The 20224-nt window shown below is 32.6% G+C and overlaps 3 protein-coding genes across 5 annotated transcripts; 1 reads left to right on the top strand and 2 right to left on the bottom strand.

Moving 5' to 3' along the window:
* Positions 1 to 1759: 1759 nt before the first annotated feature.
* LOC108467122 (O-fucosyltransferase 39) lies at positions 1760 to 5875 on the top strand. 3 transcript variants are annotated; one of them, XM_017767641.2, is made up of 10 exons: positions 1760 to 2520; positions 3190 to 3252; positions 3362 to 3479; positions 3583 to 3653; positions 3736 to 3824; positions 3923 to 4126; positions 4231 to 4501; positions 4604 to 4831; positions 4916 to 5113; positions 5203 to 5875. In XM_017767641.2, the coding sequence occupies exons 1-10, from the start codon at positions 2383 to 2385 to the stop codon at positions 5410 to 5412; spliced, it is 1590 nt and encodes a 529-aa protein (XP_017623130.1). In that variant the 5' UTR covers positions 1760 to 2382; the 3' UTR covers positions 5413 to 5875. The 3 variants fall into 3 exon arrangements, with proteins under 3 accessions (XP_017623130.1, XP_017623131.1, XP_052879821.1); XM_017767642.2 differs by having other exon boundaries at positions 1763 to 2520; positions 3362 to 3446; XM_053023861.1 differs by lacking the exon at positions 1760 to 2520 and adding an exon at positions 2559 to 2697.
* Positions 5876 to 7162: 1287 nt separating this feature from the next.
* On the bottom strand, positions 7163 to 14012 carry LOC108467260 (mechanosensitive ion channel protein 2, chloroplastic). The gene is made up of 14 exons (XM_017767854.2): positions 13869 to 14012; positions 13270 to 13488; positions 13131 to 13190; positions 12097 to 12260; positions 11623 to 11746; positions 11422 to 11519; positions 11189 to 11302; positions 10736 to 10796; positions 10331 to 10480; positions 9441 to 9551; positions 9109 to 9276; positions 8889 to 9002; positions 8624 to 8680; positions 7163 to 8243 (listed from the first exon to the last, which is right to left on the bottom strand). The coding sequence occupies exons 2-14, from the start codon at positions 13345 to 13347 to the stop codon at positions 7419 to 7421; spliced, it is 2124 nt and encodes a 707-aa protein (XP_017623343.1). The 5' UTR covers positions 13348 to 13488; positions 13869 to 14012; the 3' UTR covers positions 7163 to 7418.
* A 1016-nt stretch (positions 14013 to 15028) lies between these two features.
* On the bottom strand, positions 15029 to 17520 carry LOC128289434 (uncharacterized protein At4g38062-like). The gene is made up of 2 exons (XM_053025288.1): positions 17313 to 17520; positions 15029 to 17078 (listed from the first exon to the last, which is right to left on the bottom strand). Exon 2 carries the CDS (start codon positions 17068 to 17070, stop codon positions 16051 to 16053), a length of 1020 nt encoding a protein of 339 aa, XP_052881248.1. The 5' UTR covers positions 17071 to 17078; positions 17313 to 17520; the 3' UTR covers positions 15029 to 16050.
* Between the last annotated feature and the right edge of the window lie 2704 nt (positions 17521 to 20224).

Below are 20224 nucleotides of genomic sequence, written 5' to 3'. Positions count from 1 at the left end.
TTGCTTCAATTTATCCTATAAATGGTACCTTTTATATATAAAGAGAGAAATTTATGCTTAAAACCTAAAATATGGAACCATCTAAATTTTAATAAATTCCTAAATTTGTTACTGTATTTTTTAAAATTACTTTTTGACATATGAAAATAAAAAATTTTGTTCCTACAAAAATATAATCTTTTATTTTTAAATGTTTAAAATATAAAATTTTAATAATATGAGTTAATTGTATACTTAACTCAATTCTATTTTATAATTAAAAATGTCATGATTTTGATAGGATAAGAAAGGTAATAAATAAAGGTTCCATTTTGAAAGCATGATAAAAGAATATATATATAAAAATAATATTATTTTATAATTATAATGTTTAAAATATGCTTTTATATATATATATATATAATAGTATGAGTTTGAATTTATTTTATTTGAATTAATGAGAATATTTTTATTTCTTTCATATTATTAAATTAATATTTAAAAATAATTATAATTCAATTACATTTATTATTAAAATATTTTATTTAAAATAATTATAATTAAAGTAAAAGTTGCAATTACAATCATTTTAAAAAGTTTTTAAAAATATTTTGCGTATTAATAATTTATTAAAATATGCTATTAAAACTAATATTCCTAAATGAATTAGTTAATAGAGAAAGGGAATGAATCTGGCACTTTTATCAACAAAGTTTTTCTTTTTAATTATTAATCATAATTTTAAAAAATATAAAAATATTAATTAAAAAAAGCTCCATATTTATGAGTTATGACCATTAAACCCCACCCCACCCCCCCCCCCCCAAAAAAAAAAAACAGATATCCTTACATCAAGCTGTAATGAAAAAGTTGGACTAAATTTCACCCTATTTGGAACCTTAAATTAATGACCTTTTTCCTTGGATTTTAGAAGATCAAATTATATTATTAGACCCTGTATTTTGTGTAGATTATGAATTTAGTACCTATATATTAATCTGACTATTTTGGTCATTATACTTTAGATTTTGAAATTGGTCAATTATAATTTTTATACATTTTAGATTTTGAAATTTTAGTCCTGATCAAATAATAGTAGTTAAATATGTTTGATTAAATTTTACTATTAGTCTTGTATTATGTGTAAAGTTGTAGATTTAGTCTACATTCTTAGGGGTGAAGCCAAAAATCTTTTGAGGGGCTAAATTTAAGTTACATATTTTATAAGAGCTAAAATGTATTTTTACCATTTTATTAGCTTATAGCTAAAAGGATTAAATTAAAAAAAACTGTCATTCTTTGAAGGGCTAAAGTACAATTTTATCATACACTACCTTATAATTTTATAAAACTTAAAGGCTAAACATGTTTAGCTCATCAGCCCATATATGTTCTCCAACTAGATCATTTTAGTTGATATATTTTTAAATTTCAAATTTAAATCTTAAAATCTATAAACTTTTTTTGTAACATGAGAAAATAATAAACCGCATGACATTATACACACAATAATATATTTATCGCATTAAATTTTAAAAATAACAGAATTTAGATTATTGACTTTGATAGCTACCATTTAGTTCAGACCAAAATTTTAATCTCTAAAAACATAGGTATTAAAGTTGACTAAATTAAAGTATAAGGACTAAAACGACAATTTACACATAGTTCATAGACTAATAGACGGATTTAACCATTTTAGACAAAACTAAAAAATATATATATATATTAAGAAACATTGGGGTGCTCATTTCATGATATCACAGCTCCCATCCATAATCATACATAAACTTTAAAGGCTTCAACAGTTTCAAATTTCAGTGTCGGTGGTCTAATTTTTATAATCACAGGTTTAAATAAAAAAAAAGATGAAAACTTTAATCTAAAAACTTTAACAAAAAAAGCCCATCATCTTACCTTACTGTTTAATTTTTTTTCACAACCCTTTAAACCAAAAAAAATTATGAAAAAAATGGTTTTAAAGATTCTAAATTTATCATTAGTCATGTCCAAAAAATAAATTTACCTTCTTTTTTTTCATGCACAAGCATAAAAAGCTTTAAGCTTTTCTTTTTTTTAATCTATTGTTTGTTTTTTCTGAAAGGGACCCTTTATAAAAGACACAGTTTTCCATAATCAAAGCTATACAGGTGTCCAGAAAATGAAAGAAAGTTAAGAGAGAAAAAGAAAAAAAGAACAGAAAAAGAAGAGGGAATTCATGTGATGTTGGGGGTGCTTTGATTTGAGCTTTTTATTGGTTGTTGATTAGATTTTGTTTGTGTTGCTTGTTTTAGTGGTGTTATCACTATCAAGCAAGCTATATCAACATAGAATAAATCCAAAAAAAAAAACTGAGGGAAAGTGATCATCTTGGAGATCTGGGTTTTTTTTTTTCAGCTTTTAATGGAAAAAATGATGAGGTTTCAGTATAAGCCTGTTAGAAGACAAGAAGCCATTGTTGGGTTGTTTGTGTTGCTTTTCCCAGTTCTTTTGCCTTGTTTTTTTGCTTCATTCAGCCATGCTTCCCCTTCAACATTCTTGGTACGTTCCTCTATACATATATATATATATGTGTGTGTGTGTGTGTGTGTGTGTGTGTGTGTGTATAGCTTACTAGAATTTCTTTTTTTGTATGGAAAAGTGGGTTCCTGGTTCTCAGTTTCTTCGTGGAAAATTTCATGGAAATGAGAAATAAAAAGTTTGCAGTTCATTAAAAATGTAAAGTTAAGGGTTTGTTTTGAGTTTCTTTTGCCGACAATGGTTTAAGTGTGTCTGGAAATTATATTGCTTTAATGAAAATTATGCCAAAACTAGATTTTTTTTTTTGTCTTGGTAGGTAATATATTAGTTAATTTGCTTGAACTGGAAAAAAAATTGAAAAATAATGGCCACCAATTCAGCTTTTCTTCATTTCTTGTAAATTTTTCTTTAGCCTTTGCAAGTTTTTTTCAGTTAAATTAAGCATCTTCTCCCACAAAATTCACAAATTTAATCTATATATGTGTGTATGTGTGTATATATAAAAGTTAATAGTTTTACCAGCTCTTTATGCAGAGTTCTCCCATTAGTTTATTGATAATATAGTGATAGTGTTCGTAATTTTCTCTTTGGGGAGGAAATGGAACTTTAAATTTATCTGGTTTGTTGAATTATTGCTTTGGCTATGAAAGGAAATTAATCGATTGTGCTGCCCTTTGATGTTTGTTGCAGGAGTGGAATGTTCCGAAACCTCGACATTTACGGTTACTCACGAGTGCCTTACAACGTGAAAGTGTGAGTATGTTCGCGTGCCTGCGTACCTGCATATGTTGTGATTTTCCTTTTATGACTGTATGTTGACTGGTGATTTTGACGTTTGATTTACTTTTGTGTTTGTATTCAGTCTAATGGAGAACCGACTGATCTTTGGGCTCCTTTGGCTGACCAAGGTTGGAGACCATGTCTTGGTGGATCTGTAAACGCCCCACGTGAGTGGCAAACGATGAGATTTTTGAGTTTTGGTTTGTTTTTTATTGTTGGTATTCTGTGTTACGAGACTTGAGTTTGCGGTGTTAATGATACTTACATTTTCTTGGATTTTTGGTCTTTGATTACTTTGAGCAGCGTTGCCCCAGAAATCTGAAGGATATCTTCAGGTCTTTCTTGATGGAGGACTTAACCAGCAAAGAATGGGGGTAGGTCCTCATTTCAGGTACTTTACAATTATGAAACATTCGATGATTCTAGTTTTACTAAACATTTCCTTTTTGTTTCTAGATATGTGATGCGGTTGCCGTTGCTAAAATATTGAATGCAACACTTGTGATCCCGTATCTCGAAGTAAATCCGGTTTGGCAAGATTCAAGGTGCTTTTATATGGAAGGGAATCATCCTTTCAAGTTCTTATTCTAAGTGGAAATTTTCTAGTCTTCTCCCCGGTTTAAGTAAAATATTTTCCCTGCAGCTCATTCATGGATATATTTGATGTGGATCACTTTATTAATGTAATGAAGGATGACATATCGATTGTCAAAGAACTACCTGATGATTTCTCTTGGAGCACAAGAGAGTATTATGCCACCGCTATTCGACCAACCCGAATTAAACGAGCACCTGTTCATGCATCTGCAAACTGGTACCTCGAGAATGTCTTGCCTGTACTTCAGAGGTTAGTTAGCAACTCGAACCATTTGATTCGAACAGATATTTTAGTCGCTTTCAACAGTTTCCGGACATATCATAGTTCTCCCTCATGTTCTGATTTTTTAACAGCAATGGGATTGCTGCAATTTCTCCGTTTTCTCACCGTTTGTCTTTTGACAACTTGCCGAGTGAAATCCAGAAGCTACGTTGTAAAGTCAACTTTAAAGCACTTGTTTTTGTTCCGCACATTCGAGCACTTGGAGATGCCCTTGTCCATCGCCTAAGGTATCCTCCTACTGAAAGTCAACCACTTATTACCGATGATCTCACTGGGACCACTGATCGAAATGTCAAACAAATGCCACAGAAATTTGTAGTGGTACACCTTCGGTTTGATAAGGTATATATCCTGCTTATACCATAGATTAAGGTCCTTGTATTTTAACTATGACATTGTTCATATATATAGGATTTAGTTTGAATGATCATCGTTTTAATGCAGGATATGGCGGCTCATTCAGCCTGTGATTTCGGTGGGGGTAAAGCTGAAAAGTTGGCTTTGGCCAAGTACCGACAAAGGATTTGGGGAGGGAGGGTTCTCAATTCTCAGTTTACCGATGAAGAGTTGAGGAGTCAAGGTCGTTGTCCATTGACTCCTGAAGAAATTGGATTGTTGCTAGCAGCTTTGGGTTTTGATAATAGTACCCGTCTTTATCTTGCTTCCCACAAGGTCCTTTGTCTTAAGAATTTTGGTTTTGCAAACTTTTCCAAATATATTGTTTCTCGACGATGTATTCATTGTCGAATATTTCAGGTATATGGCGGGGAAGCTAGGATTTCCACCTTACGCGAGCTATTCCCGAAGATGGAAAACAAAAAGAGCCTTGCCTCTTCAGAGGAAAGGGTCCTTATAAAAGGAAAAGCTTCATTGTTAGCAGCAGTTGATTACTATGTTGGTATGCATAGTGATATCTTTGTCTCGGCCTCTCCTGGGAATATGCACAATGCGTTGGTGAGTATTACCGGTTTTAGTGCAGTCTACATGATAGTGTACCTAAACCCGGACATACTTATAATATACAGTTCCAATGATACAAACAGGTTGGACACCGAACTTTCGAGAACATGAAGACCATAAGACCAAACATGCCATTATTAGGGCAACTCTTCCTTAACAAAAACATTACTTGGTCGGAATTCCGTCAAGCAGTGGTGGAAGGTCATCAAAACAGACAAGGTCAACTCCGGTTAAGGAAACCGAAACAATCCATATATACATATCCGGCTCCGGATTGTATGTGCCAAGCTTAAATCCCTAAACCTCATTTTATAGGTATGCCAAGTTTACGCTTACTATATTTTATTGATTTCATTACTGCAACTATTAATTGTGGCTTGTATTATTGGTATAATAAATAAGAAGCAATCCCATTTCTCTCATCAATAAAAAGTATAACATCCTACTGTTCTTAGTCGGTATCGTGTAGCGTATCGAGTCGGCTGTGGTATCGAGAATGGTGTTGTTTAACGTTAAACTTTTGTGGATTGTATGGAGTATGGACCGCAGAGTGGGGGTATGCAACGTATAAATCATCTCGGTTTTGTTAGTTGCATAGGTCAGCCGGTGAAGCCGTCTGTACAACTCATTTTCGTGTTGATTATTAGGAGAAACATTGATGTGTTGTGGAAGAGATTTTGAGTGTTTACTTTGTAGTTTGCGACATTATATTTGATTTTCTTTTTTTGAAATAATATATTTGGTTTCGGTATAGAAGTAATTGAGTGTAAATCTAAAGATGGTCTTGTTGTCATACAATGGAAAAAAGCGTTCATGCTGAAGAAAGGAAGTTTGCTGGGTGTAAATGAAGTACTTGTACTTGCAGGTTACTTGAATTCAATGCTAAAAAACATCATCATCCATCCAAGCTTTTATTGAATCCAATTCAGAATTATTGGGTATCAAGCGATTCGTTTCGAAGTAGATCATTATCTGGATTTATTTGATTTATCTAATTTTGGATTCCTATACTTATCTATAAGTTTAAATATGTTTAATCAAGATTGAATTATTTATTATTATCAGTTGGATATTTAAAATTTCTAATCATTTTTCGAATATCAAAATAAAAAATTAAAATTATAAGATGGATTTGATATCTGAATTCGAAATGAAAAATAATCTTAAAATATAATTCTAAATATTTGCACCCCGCAGAAAATAGATTGAATACCTACGTATATTCAAATTTGCAATCTTGACTGCAGTGAATCAGTTGGACCCTAAAATTTAAGTGAAAATCGTAAATTTTGAGTTTGATTTAAAAAAATTAATTCAATAAATACGGAATCAAGCCCAAATAGCTTGACTTATAGTTCGAACTAGTTCAAGCTTAATAATGCTCAACTTGAACGATTTGCAAGCCTTACTAAATTTTTCAAACTTAATTATCGAACCTAGCTTAAACTTGAACTGGAATACACCTTAAGCCGAACCCGAATTTTGGATTCCTATACTTATCTATAAGTTTGAATATGTTTAATCAAGACTGAATTATTTATTATTATCAGTTGAATATTTAAAATTTCTAATCATTTTTCGAATATCAAAATAAAAATTAAAATTATAAGATGGATTTGATATCTGAATTCGAAATGAAAAATAATCTTAAAATATAATTCTAAATATTTGCACCCCGCAGAAAATAGATTGAATACCTACGTATATTCAAATTTGCAATCTTGACTGCCGTGAATCAGTTGGAACCTAAAATTTAAGTGAAAATCGTAAATTTTGAGTTTGATTTAAAAAAATTAATTCAATAAATACGAAATCAAGCCCAAATAGCTTGACCTATAGTTCGAACTAGTTCAAGCTTAATAATGCTCAACTTGAACGATTTGCAAGCCTTACTAAATTTTTCAAATTTAATTATCGAACCTAGCTTAAACTTGAACTGGAATACACCTTAAGCCGAACCCGAATTTAAATATAAATAATCAATCAAACTTGAATTAAATATTGACTTTTTCAAGCTCGGCTCGAGTTGATTACACCTCCCAATTTAACAATTCTAATCATATTATATGCATTAAGTTACATAATTTTTTACATAAATAACTTGGAGCAAATGACATATTTAACCATAACTTTCAAGATAAAACATGCTACATTTTAATACATTTTAAGAGTAATAATAAAAGAGTGAAGATATACATGTATGGGGGCAGCTTAATGAAAGAAAGCCTCAGTGGAAGTGTCAAGTGTCCATCAAATGCAAGTTGTGAGCTCTGGGGATTAGTAGTTAGCTTTCAATATATCACTGATCATCGGGGTTACCAGATGTGGGCCAGATCTGACCGCCTTTCTTGTCTTCAGCACTTGATCCGGTTCCATTTCGGCTTGTGGAAGCCAACTCTTTTGCTTCTGATGTGCGCGGAGTCATCTCATCATCGATAGGTAGTGTTCTCTTCGAGCCCTCTAATGCAACACCGAGAACTATGTTTTCCTCTAAGGCAGAGACTGGCAACTTCTCGCCTTCCGGTTTTGATTGAAACGGTTCTCGTAATCCACCTGCTTTGTCAATCCCACTTTCCGTTGTGGAAACAGAAGGCCTAGCAACTTTCTGTTGCTTGTCGGAAACTCTTTTGTTATCCAGAACCTTTTGGTCGGGACTAGATGTTTCTGCAGCATTAGAACTCGTCTTCTGGGTTGATTTTGATGGTGGTTTAACTTTATCATCTGTCTTGGGATGTGATGTTGGTTCAAAAGAAGCATTAGAGGCTTTGGTTTCAGAATTTGGGCTTTCTCCAACCTTGGCATCTGCTTTGGATTTGGAATCAGGCTTTGGTGTTGCTCCGGCCTTGTTGTCTGCAGCAGGCCGTACTGTGGTTTTACTGTCTTGTTCTCCGGTTGGTTGTGCAGACCGGCCTTTTGTTCTATCCTCACCATTGATCTTGTAAGCAGGTTCGATCAGTAACAGAGGCCTGTTAGATGACACTCCACCATGGTTATAGATTGAGTCTGCGAATGGTACATTTTCCAACTCAGAATCACCAACTACTTTCTGCACAGTTCGAATTGGTGTGGCAAGTCGGGCACGGTGATGGCTGATGACTCTAAGGAGATCTAAAAGTATAGCTTCCTGCATCATCGACCATAAAATCTAGTTACATATCCAGTATCAAACTTAATGGAAACCACTTTCACAAACAGGGAATATAAATTGAACATAATTGAAAGGCTTCATTTTCATAAGACAACAACATAAGTTCATTCTACCAAGTTACAAGTAACTTTTCTTAGCATGCTTTACTACAGTTTGTCGCTTCATTTTCATAAGATAAGTTCATGTGAACGGTGAATATGGTATAGATTCATTTCACTTCTACCAAGTTACAAGCAACTTTTCTTAGCACGCTTTACTACAGTTTGTCATTTATGCACTAAAACACCCTAAAATCGACTTGCAGAGGTCACATTCATCATTGAAAGGCATAAATCTTAATAGAGATATGCTCTTACCTTGACACATAGGTATTCTTCAAGGTGGGAAGTCTTCACAAAACAGGACACCAATATCTGTCAAACGAGAAAGGAGGAAAAATAAATTGGCAAATATTAGATAACAAACAACATACACGCGCAAAAAAAATAGGATGAGGCAAATTCTTTTACTGTTCCTTTTTGTTATTGCTTATAGAAAATCTATCAAAGATATGACTGAAAAACAACGCAAGTAGTAATACGAAGAAGAATGATTTCATAAGGTTAGACGTTGAACACAAACCAAAAGAGCCTGATTTTCGGGGCTGACATTCTCCAGAAATACTCTTCTGTGTAATCTCTGCTGCTCAACCTGAGGATTCTTAGCCAATACCTTGCGCATGTCGGCAACAATATTCTGCACAAACAAAAGGGATCCAAAAGGAATTTTAAAAATTTGAAAATGACAATTTAATTATGCAAATCTGAAATAGAGCTTTTGACAGTTCTGGAGAACTCCTTACATTAATCTTATGGACATCCAAGTGACTGATGGCCAGGTGAGTTTTAATGCGCCAATGAGTTTTCTGACTGAGATTTCTCACAACATTTACTGTAAATTTGTGGTTTGGAATGTGAACTGCTTCACGATCCTCCCCTCTTATTATTGTTGGTGACCACCAACCAACATGCTGTATATGTAAAAAAATCAAGACCCATATAAGAAAACCCGCAGATGAAGAAAGTTGTTGTCCCAGTTTACTAAGGGAACCACATCATTAGAAACCATTTGAAGTCTAATACAAACACAGCTTCGCCTTTTACTCTGAAACAGAGACGGGGCTCAAATACAAACCTCAACAGTACCAGAAACTTCATATCCCTCTATCTTTGTTTGAATCCATTCATTCACGACAAAAGGTCGAGTCGCATGAATCATTGCACTTGAGAGAAAATTTGTGAATATCTACAACAAATAACAAACTGTCAAACTCTGAGAAAGTGCATACGCGGGTTCAGATAAAAAATGGTTCAAGAAAAGTCCTGATAGAACAAGAAAAGTTTAGGATTTGATTTAGGAGAAATAAGCATCAACTTTACGTTCCCTTAGGGTTTCTTCTAGGGTTCCCTTCTTATTAAGAGATAAAAATTTCCAGTGTCCCAACTCATTCAAGGATGTTATTGATGCATGATCAGCTTATATTACCTTTTGATTGCATGAAGCAATTGTTAACTGTAGTTGTGAACTGTCATTTTATCTTCTTCCTCTACCTGTTTCTAGCATTTTCAGATTTACAGCCAGCTCTAGATCAGTCTCTCAAATCTATCAAACCTTAACCAAAGTCAACACCAAAGAAACCTCCAAGCTTCAATTGCAACCATAAATCATTGCTCCCTTTTATTAGTTTTTCCCCTCAAAGCTGAGTTCCTTTCTAAACAAACCTGTAGGCCTAACCATTTTCTTTCATTCAATTAAATCCTATAATCACATGTTCTAGCCTATAACATAACAAAATTTTCAAAAATTCATAGAACCCTATATATATGTCCTATATCATCGATATATTCTTGATGAACTGCAACTTTTTTTTTTTTTTTTTGGCCAGAGATAACTGCAGTTAACATGAAGTATTTTTACTTAGAGAAAGCATCGTCCACTGCCACCAAGTAATGCAACAGAGAATGTGCATCATAGGAAAGCTATAAATTGAAATGAACCAGTATGAAAATGATCTTTAGGTGTACCTCACGGCCAGCAAGAGTCAGCAAAACTGTCCCTAGACCTCCAGCAGTGAGCCACCTCTGAGTAGAGAAGCCCAACAACTCCATGAACAATGACACAGCAGCAACCCAAACTGCAGAATATAGTGCTTTCCCTGCAAACTGGAAACCCATCTGCCAGAAACACAAGTTTAAGAATTAGTAAAAAGGATCACAACTGCAAATCTGACTGTTTGAATAACAACAAGAAAATCATGTAAATGAAATTTAATGAAAGAGAACCAATCACTGATTTGTGTTACAGGTCTCTCAGCCTCTTTCATTAGAGTGACAATTCATATGCACTTCTGGCTTTAGTAATAAACAATAGCAATCACATGACTATTAGTAATTAATATCATTGCTTTATGATAGAGCAACCAAACCAACATTTCTCGTATCGCTGATCTCACTTGTCTCCATGAAGAATTTCTGCGTTTGCTGAATCGTGCTGCATAGAAGTATTTTAACCATGTTTAGTACCATGGAAACAACAGTCATGGAGCATAACAATGAGGAAAAATTATTAACATAAAAAAAATCAGTTTCAGAAGAAAAATGTTCTGAAATATTATAAATACAATACATTTCCTGTTCATACTAGCCATAGATATGTGCTACATGTCTTCTAGCTTCTAAGAGATTATTTCGTTTTTCATTAGATTATTTTGGATACCACATTTAAAGTGAACAAGCTGGGACCAGATTTCAGTAATAAAATTGCTGATGAGCTCACCAGCAACAATGCAATGCTAGCCTGTTTATATTACATCATATTATAAGCCAGTGAACATACTCATCAAGCATTTTATTTAGGAAATAAAAAGGAGAATGTATGCTTACCTCGATAAGCAATATGCAAAGGCCAGCACAGTCGACAATGATTGTACAAAATTCAAAAGCCGTTGCTTAACCAATTGGCTGGCTTCTGTAGGGAGAACCAATGGATCCAATGTTCTGCAAGAATTTCAGCAATAACATGCATGCAAATTGAACAGTTGGAGACTAGATTTTGCATTTTATAACAGAAAAATATAGAGATCCTTTTGCACTTAAACGAGACATGATTTTGACACCTGCATATGAGGATTGCACCAGTCCACAGCAGCAAAGGTTGAATATAAGAAGTTGTAACGTAATGGGTTCTGCTCTTCTTCCAGCTATTATCACTCCTCTGCAGGTACTCATAAAGCATTAGTTAATGCATTGATCCAACTCACATGTATTGAACCATGGTAAATAACAGAATAGAGAGGAACCTAGAGATGTGAACTTACATGAAGAAGTAAGCTTCTACCATGTTGCATAAGTGGCACAACACCACATACGGCAAAAATAATAATGCCAACTGCTGGAGCCAACTTAAATACAAGAGGACTATCTTGTAAAATATTATATGACCTGCATAATACAAAGGGCTTAATCTTAAATGCATAAAAATCATACAGTTAATAAAAATAGAGACAACACCCAAAAGCAGCAGCACTGTTTTAAGGACAATATGTTCCTAATATGAACATGAGGCCCCAGGAAAAATAAATAAAATAGCTAAAGAAGGAAAACATAAAGTACTCTTAGCTAATAGTTTGAGACACATGTCAGAACTTAAACCCAAATAAAAATTAATACTATGTTTGCTGAACTAATAAGAGAACAAATTTATCTGTACGGAAAAGATAACCACTCTAACAATCCTGAAGTTCAGTATAACAAATATGGCAAGCAGATCACCAAAGAAGGGAAAAAAGAACCTTTTCAATGCAATAGAGGCAGCTTTTACCACAGGAAGTTCAAATACTTTGCCTGGTACTTGAAAAGCATGACTCTTAAAGGCATTGTTTCTGTATGGAACTGAATGTATTGGCCTGTACAAACTGTTGGAGAGCCGAATTCTCCAAGAATCCTGCTGCTGGAACTATGGCAAGAAAGATAAGACGAATAATAAAGATTACTTGAACATCATAAAGAAATTTAAATTGTTGCTCATGCTATTAAATTGAAAGAATTAACTCCAGGCCACCTTCTGAAAGGCCACAAAGCAGTTCATAACAACACTTCGTTATTAAGTTCAGGGTATTCTGGTGACATGGTACAATACTGCAACAATAAATGTTTGAGTGATTGGGAGATTGAAAATCGATCTATTATCTGTTAGTATGGATGAAAAATAGCATACAAACAACACTTCGTGAGACAGTTTCTTTGCAGTTTAAGACAATGATATTGACAAGAAAAAGCTATCATATGATGTCCATGTGCAAAAGTAATGCATTCATAATAAACTTGGCTTAATCAAATTCCAGACAAACCAAAATAGGAAGACAATAATGCTAAGAAAATTAAAGCAAAAAACCCTGGCATGATATTGTAAATAAGCATGCACTTATCAAGGTGATCCATACATAATCACAGTTAAGTAATAGCAGAGAAAGGTTAAAATATAATCCAAATCCCTGCACTCTTCACAAAATTGAAATTTAATCCCTCTACTTTTATTTCCAAGAATTTAGTCTCTATACTTTCATATTTCAAAATTTAGGTCCAATTGTTAATTACATTAAAATTTTTCTGTTAAATTCGCTGGTGTAACATTTTGAAATTAAAAAAAATACTCAATAGCCATGTAAAAAAAGATGACGGGTAACAAACCTGGGCTAAATTCATTGAAATAAAAGTAGGAGACTAAATTCTAAATATATGAAGAGTAAAAGGACTTGAAGCATATTTTAACAGTAGAGAAATACTATCCTAAACAAAGAAGATGTCTTAGAACTTGAAGTTATACCGAAGTGCTAGATGAGAGGGTGTCGCTCAATAAATTCAACCGCTGCCTTCCCAATACACCCTGGAAAAAGAAAAAGTGAGAAAGACACCAATATATAGAACAAAATCTTCTCTTAGAAGTGAAGGAACAAATCGTGTACCTTAAACTTTTTATTACATCCCTGGTTCCTGCAAAGTCCCAAATCATGGGACAATTGCAAAGAACCAGAAAGATACATTGTGGGAGTGAAGTCAATAGCTTGCAGGGCGTCACTAGTAGCATAAGATCATACTTTATTCCAACAACAGCTAATCTTAAAACTCAAAATTGGATATTAATAAAGCGAAACACTTATCCAAAATCCCAAAACTAAAGAAACCTGCCAGAGAAAAAAGAATTAAAAATTTTGATGCCGCAACAGAAAAGATAAGAACATAACTAATAACAACAACAAAATTTGGCCTGAAAGGCTGAAACCTAGAAAGAGTTTTATTTCGAAATTTTCAAGTTTCCAAAATTATAAGAATCCGATATTACATACAATCAATCAAAAAAGTTTCAACAGTAAAACTTATTCCGATGAAAATAAACCAATAAATAATTAAGAAAAACCAAATTTCTACTCACAGGCAAAGTATCGTAGCCGCCGAATTAACACGATTTTCTTTTTGAGAAAAAATTTCAAAAAAAAAAAGATTCCAAGTGGAGAATTGAAACGAACATAAATCGAAAGGCTATGGAAATTGAAATGACACTTACCTTGAAGAGAAAGAAACTACGACGGAACGGAGAATTTCAGGCCTCGAAAAAACAGAAAAACAAAAAAGCTGTTCACAGAAATTTCGAGACTGGAAAATAATTTGCACGCGCGGAATTTTATTATTATATTATTATATTGTTATTTTTATTAAAGTGGTTAATATTTATCCACGTGGATTGCCACGCGGGCTTCTGTGGCGGCTCGTTAGTTTTCCAACCCTTTTGGAGAAGAGATAAAATCAATCAATCAACCATTGTATTTTTTTAGTTTTAAAAAATTACGCAACGTTTGGGTATCAAAACGGCGGTGGAAGGTTGCGTTTTGGTAATTTCTAGCGATCGAGAAGGACTAATTCTGCCCTAAGTCTCTATATTCTTAAGACATTTGAACTTTAATCCTTCTACTTTTGGCTTCAAGAATTTGATATTTCTACTTGTTTGATTTAAAAATTAATATCTAGTTATTTTTTAAATTTAAATATGTGACATTTTAATGATTTAAAATTGCTGAGGATAATTTATTAATTATTTTAAAATAATTCAGTTGGTTTATTAATGATATGTATTAATATGATTTATTGATAGTATGTATGTACATTAAATACAAATTTTAACTTAATGATTATATATTTAAAATGTTATTAACATGGCTCTAATTCTTAAATAAGATAAGTGGAAGACAAAATTTCTGAAGTTAAAAGTAGAGGAACAGAACTTTAAAAATTCGAAGAGTGTAGGGATTCAAGACACTATTAAACCAATGGAGGAACATGCGAATATTTATTCCAAGATTCTTAAAATGCCGGAGTTTTAGGGGTAAAGCAATTTTAGTCCCTAAATTTGATAAATTTTCCCAATTTGATACTTGGAATGTTTTTGTCTACATTAATTTTGGAATGTGACTACTTTTTCTAATTTCCTATTTGATCTTGAGTTTGCATTTTGTTAAGGTGTGATTATGTGACTTTTTGAAAATAAATTTTAAATAAATTTATAGGTGATGACAAGGCATAAACTGAGTCTTACATTCGCACACCTTAATGAAATCCAAGCTTAGAGGTCAAATTGAAAAATTTTGCCAAGTTTCGGAAGGACCAAGGTGGGCAAAACCATCAAGTATCGGAGGAATTTCAGAATTATCGCTAAAAACCTGAATCATATGTGGTAAATTGTTAGTCTTGTACAAATGCTATAATAATTCATGCATGAATCTGTCACAAGTGGATTGTTCCAGAAAACATAGCGAATAGGAAGAAATGGAAAAGAAAACCAATACCTTCTTACTTAAGCTGCAGTTAGTTGAGCTGTGTTAATGGTGATCTTTCTTCAATAACCAAATGTTGTTTATTGGTTGCTGGAGAAAAAAGAAGACTATTCTTGTTCTCTTTTAGAGAATCAAAGAGTTCGTCACTGTCAAGTGAATGCACTATCCTTCCCAAGAGTCTCACCATCTCTGCATCTTCAGCGGAGAACTTGCTGATCCTATCGCATAGACCCTCAATGTAAAATTTCCCTATCCGTTGTCAACTTCATGATGTCTTCAAGCATATTTATCTTTTCACTCTTAAACTCATCAATCAAAGCAATCAAGTTCTTCATTTCCAGTTGCTTTGCTTCCATTTCATCTTCAACAATCAATGCTAGATGTTTTGAATCAGACAGGAACTTTTCTTGTGATAGCAGTTTCTCCTGTATATTCTGATTTGCACAGCTAACTGCTTCTACTTCTCTTGTTTTGTGCTCTTCTTCTTCTAATGAAAGAAGAAGACTAGTCTTGTTCGCTTTTAGTGAGTCAAAGAGTTCATCACTGCCTTTAAAATCTGAATGGTTATTGTCAAAAGCCTGCACTATCCTTTCCAAGAATCCCATTAGCTGTGCTTCTCCCCTGAATAACTCAGTGATCCTGTCACCTATGCCCCCAACGAATCTAATCAAAATTTCCCTATCCATTGACAACTTCATGATATCTTCAAGCAAATTCGTCTTTTCACTCTTGAGATCATTAACCAAATCCTCTGATTTTCTCAGCCTCGCCTCCATCTGATCAATTAAATTCTTCATTTCTATATTCTTTGCTTTAAGTTCAGCTTCAACAGTCAATACTAGCTTGTTACAACCAGAGAGGGACTTTTCTTGCAATAACAGTTTCTCCTGGATACTAGGAATGTCATCCTCCAACTCCTCAATCATTAATTTTTTTCTCTTCAATTTCTAGCTCTGAGGAAAAGGAATTCAATGAGCTATTAAAATTTTCTTCCATTAACGATTCCTTGGTTCCCAATAAATGTCTCTGAGTCGCAACTTCGTTTTCCCTTTGCAAATTCAAGCAGTCTAATCGTGACTTTGCGTCCTGGAATTCAGAAAAAATATTTCCAAACCGCATTTTGAGCTCTGAAATTTCAGCTTCCAGGTACTTTCTTCGAGTTTCTTCATGAGCCAAAACTTGGTTGCACATTTTCAAACGGTTTTCAAGATCTTCCGTAAGCCAGATCTGAGAATCCAATCTTGTTTTCAGCAAAGAAACCTCATCAAGCAATGCAGATTTTTCTTGCTCCCACTCAAGCTTACTCACCTTGAACTGGTCTAAAAGCTTTTCATGAGCTTCTTCTAGGTATTTGAACTGTTCCTTCTTCCATTTTAACTCATCTTCAACCTTCCTCCTGCCTTTTTCTACCTCATCCAACAAATCATCTCTTTCTCTCATCTCCTTCGTGTTTTCGGCCTTTTTCATTGCTTCCAAACACTTATTCTGTGACACCGAGAGGTGAGCTTTTATACCTTTAATCTCTGCCCTTAGCACATTAATTGTCTTCTCTAGATCTACATTCTTCTCATTTGCTTCATCTAAAGCTAATACCATCAGTCCATTTTCCTGCTCCCATTTCTGATTCTTCTCATCGCGCTCAACTCTTAGCTTATTATTTGCACCATTCAAATGCTTGACAATCATTTCTTTGTCATACAGACTGTGTTTAAGATCTTCAATCGCTCGCTTCGCCACCGAGATTTCTTCTTCTTTTTCGAGAATTCGTTCCGCCTGCTTCCCAATTTTTGAACTCGCTTCTTGGATATTTGTTAACAGCTCATTCTGGATTTTCTTCAAATGTTCACATAACTCGGATTTGCTTTTCAAATCTGCCTTTAGCTTCTCGTTCTCAACTTTTACTTCATCTAACTCTTCGTAGACCGTCTCCATTGCCATATTTTTTTCTGAAAATATGGTCCAAATCACATCCGTTTTGTAAAAAAACACAAATATTTTAGCATTAAATAACTAAATTCTAAAAGGCACATAATACAAAATTAAGAAAAATTTTCTTAAATTTGCAATGCAAAAATTAGTGATTAACCGCAAACAGCCAAAAAAAACATGACTAAATATCAGTTTTCTCAGAAAACAAACAGTAAAATAACGAGAAGGAGAAGAAAGATCCAGAAAAGTACCTGATTTTGTGCTTATAGATTCACCATCAGAAGATTATGAAAGGGAGAGAGCAAAAATAGAAAAACGAGAGAGTTCGCCAAAAAAAAAAAAAGGCCGTTAAGAGAGAGCAGAGCGGGGTAGTGGGAATTTTCAAAAAATTATGCAGGAGATTTGACGGCGTTAGCATGGACTCATTTTCCGTTTTAGCTCTTTCCTTTGGGATGGGGTCCCAATGGAAAATTTCTAATGAGAGTTGCCGTAAGTAATGGAAATCAAGCCCAATTGGGCTGGAAGCATTTTAACTGTTTTCTTTTGGGCCAAAACCATTTAGTTGTTTTATACCATCACTTTCAAAAATAATTAAAAATAATCAATAGATTTAAAATTAAAATAATTTTATTTAAAAATAAAAAATTTGCTCTTACTTCACAATAGCTCCTGAGCTAGGCTTCATCGTGCTTATACATGATATCAATATCATATATAGTTCACTAAATTCGACTTTAAATTTTATTAATCTCATTCGTATTTATAAATGACTAATCCAAATTTATTTAAATTTGTCTATATTATTTTGTTTAATATTTACTAATTATATATATTTAGTACCATTATATGTATATATATTCTTTTTATCAAATTTTAACATAAAAATTTTACAGTTACTATAATATATTTAATTTTCATATAATATAAATTACATGATATATAAAATAAATAAATAAACATGTTACAAACTTAAAAATGGGTCAAATCTGATCAAACAAGGACTTTGATATTGGAGTCTTGATCAAATTTGTATTTTAAATGTACTTAATTTTTACCTAAACTCATTTTTGAACCTAATATTTTATCCAATTTCTCTTCAATTTTAAACAATTATTTAAGCCTGGATAAATAACTCAACCTTTAAATTGAAACAAAATTACTATGTGTGCGTAAATAATATATAGAAGTCTACATTGCATGTTAAGTGAATTATATATCGTGTTACCCTTATTCCCCACATTTAATATTGTGTAAAAAATGAATTTTGGTTGAGGGAGAAATGTAAGTGTAATAAGTTAAAAAGGCATGAAAGTCTTATTATGTGTATATATATAATTTTAAAATAATATAATTTATTATGTAAAATAAAAATATTTTATTTTTTTAACTAAATTAATCCTTAATTAATAAGTGATATTAACTTAATCAAATAATTTATAAAAACAATTCAAAATAAATAATTTATTTATTTTATGATTTGACGTGATTAAATTAAGTGTATGAAATGTAAAGTCACCACTTGAATTGTTGGGCTGAATCTCCCATCAATAATGAGAGCACAGCTAAGAAGCGCAAGCTTCTGAAATTCCCATATGGTACATCTTATGTTGATGAAGACAAGAAGTGGAAGGGGAGACCGCAAGTTTTGGCGAGGGACCCCTCCAGGGTTCAACCATATAATAAAGACAAGTTTAGATGACTCAACCCCCAGCCTTGTACGTTTAAATCAGACCTCAACAACACCCAAGTCAAGTAAAAATTATTAGGTACAATCCAAACCAAAATTTATCCTTACTTTGATATGTATATGTTGCTTCAAGTGATAAAATTTCGAGTTTAATATATATTTATTAAATTTTGTTATTAATTTTTATATTTTATAAAAATTGTGGATTTAATTTTTGTACTTTAATTTAGTTAGTTTAGTTTCTATGTTGTATGAATTTTAAAATTTCGGTTCTCACCAAACGATAACTGTTAAGTTCATTAACTGAAGTTTTGTTATCTTCAAAATCTGATATGGCAAACTTATCATTATACGTGTAATACCATGTTAGTTTACTAATTTCACATATTATTAACTAAAAAAATAAGTTAATGGATTAATAATTTTCATTTACGTTCAAGATTCTAAATTCAAAAAATATAAGGACTTAGAATGATTCAATTAGAGAACATGGATTAAATTTACAATTGAGCACACGACATAGGCTAGTAATTAATCTAACTAAACTAATTTAATAACTACTATTTGAGTTTGAACTAAATTTCAAATTTTAAAAAGTAAAAGGACTAAAATTGATCAAATTAAAGTAAATGAACCAAATCCACAATTTTTGCAAACTGTAGGAACTAGTAACGGAATTTATTTTTTTATAAAAGCCAAGGTAATCACCATCGACAACGATGACTAATTCTTTTCGTTGTGTTTATTCTCCAAAAAAAGATATCTAATCACGAAATATGTTTCATTTTTATAAATAATGATTATCGAGATACTATGTAGTCGCATCAAATCATTTGGATAAGAAGACCATTGGGGGGGGGGGCTACGGCTGGATTTTGTCCATGTGCCTACACATGATGTAGGAATAGTGTTAAACCACATGCTTTGGTGTTTGAAAATGAAATGGTTTGCTTGTTGCTTGTTTGGTTGATTTTTATGCGATCATTTCATCAAACATATGATGGACAATGTATCTAGTTATAGATTACCACATGTGTATGTACATGTTTGTCTTTTGTCTATATGCCGTTTAACTTAGGTGGTTTCATGTGCTAATGCTTCGTCCATGTGGGAAATGGAAATGGCCCGCCCGGTTAGTCTCTTTACTTGTCACATTAACTCATAACAATGGAATTAAATTGACCGGTTGAAATAATATCGAGTGGTGTAAAAATTTAATTATATAAGTTGAAATGCAGAATTAGAGAATTGATTACAATTGAAAACTCAAATTGATACTGCCACACTAATTTTAATTAAGAATAGATTTTCAAAAATTAATAAACATTAATAAAATGATGGTATTTTTAATTATCTTTTATATAAAATTTTAAAACAAAACAATTAAAAACTCTAATTAAAATGACTAAGAATTCACTAATCAAATTTGAGATTATAAAATTGATCAATAACATTCATACCACTTAATCCCTCTTA

The sequence above is a fragment of the Gossypium arboreum genome, chromosome 2 (assembly GCF_025698485.1).
Source record: "Gossypium arboreum isolate Shixiya-1 chromosome 2, ASM2569848v2, whole genome shotgun sequence".
Lineage (NCBI taxonomy): Eukaryota > Viridiplantae > Streptophyta > Magnoliopsida > Malvales > Malvaceae > Gossypium > Gossypium arboreum.
The sequence above is the reverse complement of the archived record's forward strand: the minus strand, read 5'-3'. Positions and strand labels throughout refer to the sequence as shown.

Coding starts and splice junctions, on each gene's coding strand:
- LOC108467122 (XM_017767641.2), top strand. CDS start 2,383: ATGGAAAAAATGATGAGGTTTCAGTATAAGCCTGTTAGAAGACAAGAA. Junction 2,521..3,189: donor CTTCCCCTTCAACATTCTTG/GTACGTTCCTCT, acceptor TGTTTGTTGCAG/GAGTGGAATGTTCCGAAACC. Junction 4,832..4,915: donor TTTATCTTGCTTCCCACAAG/GTCCTTTGTCTT, acceptor CGAATATTTCAG/GTATATGGCGGGGAAGCTAG.
- LOC108467260 (XM_017767854.2), bottom strand. CDS start 13,347: ATGTATCTTTCTGGTTCTTTGCAATTGTCCCATGATTTGGGACTTTGC. Junction 12,261..13,130: donor CCCTCTCATCTAGCACTTCG/GTATAACTTCAA, acceptor TTCTTGCCATAG/TTCCAGCAGCAGGATTCTTG. Junction 10,481..10,735: donor AGATCAGCGATACGAGAAAT/GTTGGTTTGGTT, acceptor TGTTTCTGGCAG/ATGGGTTTCCAGTTTGCAGG.
- LOC128289434 (XM_053025288.1), bottom strand. CDS start 17,070: ATGGCAATGGAGACGGTCTACGAAGAGTTAGATGAAGTAAAAGTTGAG.